Below are 5444 nucleotides of genomic sequence, written 5' to 3' on the forward strand. Positions count from 1 at the left end.
AGCCTTCTTTATTCCCCTGAAAAATAAGTAGTAACATATAATTACTACATGTCTTTGATCTATATTAAATAGATTGATTGAAGCAAACTAACTTTCACAAATTAATTGGCAAAAAAAAAAAAAAATATCACAAATTAGGCTTGTAAGTTGAGAGATCATGACTTAATGCTTGTGGAGAGAGATATCTAATATGAAGATTGGATCATTCCATTTATTACTAACGGTTCGTCCATTTAAAATTCTGTTCCAGCTCTTTGAGAAGGGATAAAGAAAATAAAAAAAGTTCTAGATATATAAAATATTTAGTATATTAATGTGCCAAAATTGATAAATATGAAATGTAACTGAACAATTGGAAATGGAGTATTTGATAGTTCAGTCCTTTTAGGAACCCAACAAAACTTCACAATAATTTTATAATAGATCATGTAAGCTGAGAGCAAAAGAACATGTGTACCCAACAAACGTTACAACTGTGTTGTGCCCAATAGATTAAGTAAAAACCTTTAGAACCCAACCTTATCCTCTTATAAAAATTATTTCCACTCAATGAAGAAGATATTTTCTCACTTGAGGATGAGCTTTCAAACCCCACTTGAGTCTAGACCCACATTGGTTCTAACATCGATTCTTTAACATGTAGGAAGAACTATGATCACAAACAACGTCCAGGCTGGAGGATTGGTACCCCTTCCCCTTTTACTCCCAAAAATTTAAAAATCTAATACCTAACCTAGCTAGCCTAACAGATAATTACAATTTAATCACACCCAATTTATAGGTGAGGTTCTTAGGAACCTATGGTTCCAATTAGCTGTTAAAGAACAATTATTATGGAGCAGCTACTGAAGGCTAACATTGATCAAGAACATGAGCTGGAAGAAACAGTAAATATAATCCTTACACTAGGCAATAATTTCACAATGTAACAATATAGTTGAATACTTGCAAAGTGGACTTAAACATTGAGATGTCGGAAGCAACAATATGATTGCATCCGAAATAATAAGAAAAGGCCCTACACCAACTATATATATAGAAACTTAGTTAAGTTTCAAATTAAAGTCAGGATTACAGTTGTTTCTAGAGAAAATATAATCCGTCTGCTTACATCTTTAACTTACTACATAAATCTGCAATAATCCTTTCCTAATTGGACCTCTCATACATCGTGGCTACCCTCCTTGCTTTCCAAGAGAGAACCAGCACCTGCAGCAGGACTGGCACAGAAATTTGCACCATTGGATTCTTGGGCAGTGCATTCAGGAGATATCTTGTTGAGGTTATATGGCCCTAAATTCATTACCCTGCATCCATGAAGAAAGGCCTTAAATCAGTAACAGCTTTCTGATGCCCCAGATATTATTTGATGCCTGAGTTAAAAGACTTTTGAATAATAAGTATGCTTGCTTGTATACTTCAATCATGAATTAAGGTGCCAATATGAAATCAAATTTTCAAATCCAGGCAAAGAACCAGCCTTTGTGAACTATTGAATCTACAATCAAGTTTGCTGGCAGCAAAGCAATAATTATATATACTCTCGAAAGTTGTGTAGCCCCAAACATCTTTTAAACCAAATCCAATTCAACACAGAACCTCACAATAGTGTTTAAAGATGGCTCCTTCAACAGGCAAATAGGTAGATAGCAAACACAATCAATCATGTCTTAACTTACATAAGAAGGTTTATATTTATAAATTACTATCTAAATTGTTTCAAGGGCTAAGGTAGAACTAAAAATGCTAAAACATGTTCTCTTTTGGTCACCCACCCACACACACACACACACACGGAGAGAGAGAGAGAGAGAGAGCGCTATTACAATAACTGACCTTTCCTTGCGCTTCTCCAAAAATCGAGCCAAGGATGCCTTTCGTGCTTGTGGAACAGGTGCAACTGCATGGAAAATTGAATGTCATTCTTATGAAGTGGTGTTGCAATAATAAATCTAACCAGTAGTAATATTCTTAATGGTTAGACACAAATTCACAGCTTCAGGATTGAACTATGTGAGGCAGCTGAAAACTTAAGCCTCCTTTGCCAAAATGTACTTTTTTTTTGCAATAAGTTAAGAATTGTTCACAGCATCTACATGTTTAAGTGTTCACAATAATTAGAATAACTAGGATATAATTCAAGTATGGTTAAAGATAAGGTTGCAAGGTTACGGAGTTCTTCATTTCAAAGTTCTATTTTGAGGTCAACAAATATGTACAAAACCCTCCAATAACACAAGGTCTTACCAGATGAAAATGGGACCACCATTTTAGTCATTTGCAGAGGCACCGCTTTGCTAACAGGAGTTGTTGGAGCTCCAGTGGTTTTAGCAGCCATCGATTCATCATTGCCAGTGGATCCACTTCCCGACTGGGCACCAGTATGTGAAGAAACCGACAAGGGACTTGAAAGACCAGAGCAAGGGTGTGTGTTTATGGGCTGATTCACAGTAACACCATCAGCAGCTGCCAATTTTGAGCTAGGTGCTTGAACTTGAGCTTTTGGATGTGCTGCATTAGAAGCAATAGATCCATTCCCAGCCAACAACATTATAGCCTGAGCCTGGAAAAGATGCCCCAATTTAAGCCGATCTATGACCCAAGATGCAGTTGATAACCAGCTTGTGGTGTTTGTGTTCTGTGCGTTTAGTGTTTGTGTGTGTGTGAGAGAGAGAGAGAGAGGATACCTTCTCAGGGGTTATGTCATCATAGACATGCACAGTACCTCCATAAAAGATGGTCAATTGAGCAGGAGACCCAGAGGCCTTGACACCATTCCTACAGGAGATATTCCAACATAAGACATTTAATCTCCAAATAACTATAGCGTTGTAAGCAAAAAATGGTCACCAAATAAGTGCTTAAGGAAAAAATCAAAGAAAATACCATGGTTCAGTTATCCCAGTAATGTTAGCAGCAGTGGGAATAACTGAATGTGGAGCTGTAGCCGGAATCCCTCCAAGTAACTGTTGCTTCACATTGACACCTGCCAAATTCTGACCAGCAGTAGCAAAATGATTCTTGAAGAAGGGGTTTCCAACAGAAAACATCTTCACATCATGTTGCACAGGGTAAGATGTCAGGGAAAAATGATTCGCACCTTGCCTATTGTGATTGAAGGACTTCTATATAGTAAAAACAGAAAACCAATGGGGGGAAAGGCAACAACATATCAGATGTGACTTATGGAAAACAATATCAAATTGATAAACCAAGTAACGGGGGTTCTTGAAAAAGTTCTTATATCACCAATATCAGTACTCCAAGGCTCTCACAGATAAAGTCCTTAACCCTTTTATTTATTTATTTAAATTATCCTTTTTTATGCAACAAAAATGACTTGGTTCAAATACTGGGTAAAACAAATTAAACTTTTCTAAAATGTTATTTATGAAAATAAAGCATTCTGATCTCATTTCCATTTAATGCTCAAAAAACCCTTATAATGCTATAGATATATATATATATATATATAGCAACAAGAAATGGAATAATATCAAACCTGGATTTCAGCCATAGACCGTTTCTGACTAGCATCAAAAGCATCTGCTGTTGAGATAGACATAAATCCAGATGACATGTGGGAGTCAGAAGCAATCTTTTGATTCTTGTCTTCTTGAGAAACCTTGAAAGACATCAAATGAGAAATGGCAGAAACCTTGTTTAAGAACTGCCACTGTGCTCCTACACATTTAGTAAACACTAGAGATCCTTAGAAAATGTCCAGAAATATTAAGCTATACACACTATATGCCCTTCACTTCATAACAAAACAAAAATGAGAAGAAAGAAAGGGAAAAAAAAAAATAGAAAAGAAAAAAGAGACAACTTTGAATAGATAGACCTTCTTTTCCCTTTTTTGAGCTGGGTTGCAGTGACAGATTGGAACATCAAAGTCACAAAAATAAGCAAAAACCAAATTATTCCTTTAGTTCTTGGTATCAACAGATTTTTTTTTTTTTTTTTTTTTTTTTTTTCTGTAAACAGTTTAACAAGTAAAATCAATTAAAAATTAATAAGGATTCACAAATTTACTAGTGCCCAGGTGGATATTAAATATACAATTTACTACCACATGTTGTCATCCAAATAAAGTATAAACTTGAAAGTTTAAACCTTTATTGAACTCCAATTCAAATAAGAAAATTATTTGGGGGTAAAATAAATAAATAAATTAGCGACAAGACATAAAATAGGTCTAATCAGTATTGTCCAAATAAAGCCTTCTGAATCACACACAAATAGAGAGAGAGAGAGAGAGAGAGAGAGAGAGAAGGGAAATTCTTTCTTAATATATATATAAACCACAGCCTAAAAACTAAAAAAAGCCATTTATTTTGTGTTAAGTAATTCAATTCCATGCACTCAAAAACTACAAACTAGAATAAAAATTAAACAGACACCCATAATTCCGACAAAAAAAAAATTCAAGTTTTCATATGAGAATAACAATAAGTGAAGCTTTGCAACAAATTTAATAAGTGAACAAACAAATATTCAAAGTAGAGCAAAAAGAAGAAGAAGAAGAAGAAGAAAAAAAGACTAATCACACAAGAAGAATAATAATATACCAGAGTCTTGGCAGGCATCATTGTTAATCTCTTCCTTCACCACAGCCAACGGTTCTTTTGAGCTCAAACCCAGAAAATCTCTCTCCATTACAGAACCCCAGAAAAAAAAAAAAGAAGAAGCAGAATTTCAAAGCAAACCCACCTCAAATCCAAAGCCAAAAAGACACTTCTTCCAACCCACCAAACCCTCCTTCTTCACATGAACAAAAGAGAGAGAGAGAGAGAGGCACAGCAAAAAGCTTTCAACTACAGCAAAAAGAAGACAGAGAGAGAATTCAGAGATGTAAATGTGTGCGTGTATAGGACTTGTTTTAATGAAATCTTAACCGTTAATTTTATTTTTATTTTTGTGTGTGTTTATGTTGTAAAAGAACATATATACATATTTATCAGCAGGTGGTTGAGTTACCGATATATCCGGTCATAGTAACCGGCTGGTCCGGTACCGTACCACGTGCTTAGGTCTTTAATTCACTGATTGTTGTACATCTTGGTAGTACCCCACCTGTCGGTTATACCGTTTGTTTTTTGCAACATAGCTAGGTTGACACGTGTATAGCACGTGACAAATTTTAATTATATTTAATGCTTTAACACCAAACTATTTTACAATATTTTTATAAATTATTAATGTGATAAATTTTTACCAATTATTAGATGATCTTAACTACTCACTACATCATCAATTTCTATTTTTTATAATTTTTTTTATAATATATTCCATTTCGTACACATTTTACCACAACTGTCTTACGTAACAAAATGTGATTAACTATTTGTCACTGTATCAAAAAAAAAAAAAAAAAATATATATATATATATATATATATTTGTCACTATCACATGAATTGACTATTTTTTCTTTATCACTCA

General features: G+C 34.3%; 1 protein-coding gene across 3 annotated transcripts; it reads right to left on the minus strand.

Moving 5' to 3' along the window:
• Positions 1–876: 876 nt before the first annotated feature.
• Positions 877–4920, minus strand: LOC126717685 (protein TIFY 6B-like). Of its 3 annotated transcripts, none has more exons than XM_050419529.1 (7): positions 4572–4920; positions 3503–3684; positions 2887–3050; positions 2688–2778; positions 2248–2563; positions 1837–1900; positions 877–1307 (listed from the first exon to the last, which is right to left on the minus strand). In XM_050419529.1, the coding sequence occupies exons 1-7, from the start codon at positions 4657–4659 to the stop codon at positions 1163–1165; spliced, it is 1050 nt and encodes a 349-aa protein (XP_050275486.1). In that variant the 5' UTR covers positions 4660–4920; the 3' UTR covers positions 877–1162. The 3 variants fall into 3 exon arrangements, with proteins under 3 accessions (XP_050275486.1, XP_050275485.1, XP_050275484.1); XM_050419528.1 differs by having other exon boundaries at positions 2887–3122; XM_050419527.1 differs by having other exon boundaries at positions 2887–3125; positions 4572–4919.
• Positions 4921–5444: the final 524 nt, after the last annotated feature.

The sequence above is a fragment of the Quercus robur genome, chromosome 3, assembly GCF_932294415.1.
Source record: "Quercus robur chromosome 3, dhQueRobu3.1, whole genome shotgun sequence".
Taxonomy (NCBI): domain Eukaryota; kingdom Viridiplantae; phylum Streptophyta; class Magnoliopsida; order Fagales; family Fagaceae; genus Quercus; species Quercus robur.

Coding starts and splice junctions, on each gene's coding strand:
- LOC126717685 (XM_050419527.1), bottom strand. CDS start 4,659: ATGGAGAGAGATTTTCTGGGTTTGAGCTCAAAAGAACCGTTGGCTGTG. Junction 3,685..4,571: donor TGATGCCTGCCAAGACTCTG/GTATATTATTAT, acceptor CTAAATGTGTAG/GAGCACAGTGGCAGTTCTTA. Junction 2,779..2,886: donor ACTGGGATAACTGAACCATG/GTATTTTCTTTG, acceptor TATCTCCTGTAG/GAATGGTGTCAAGGCCTCTG.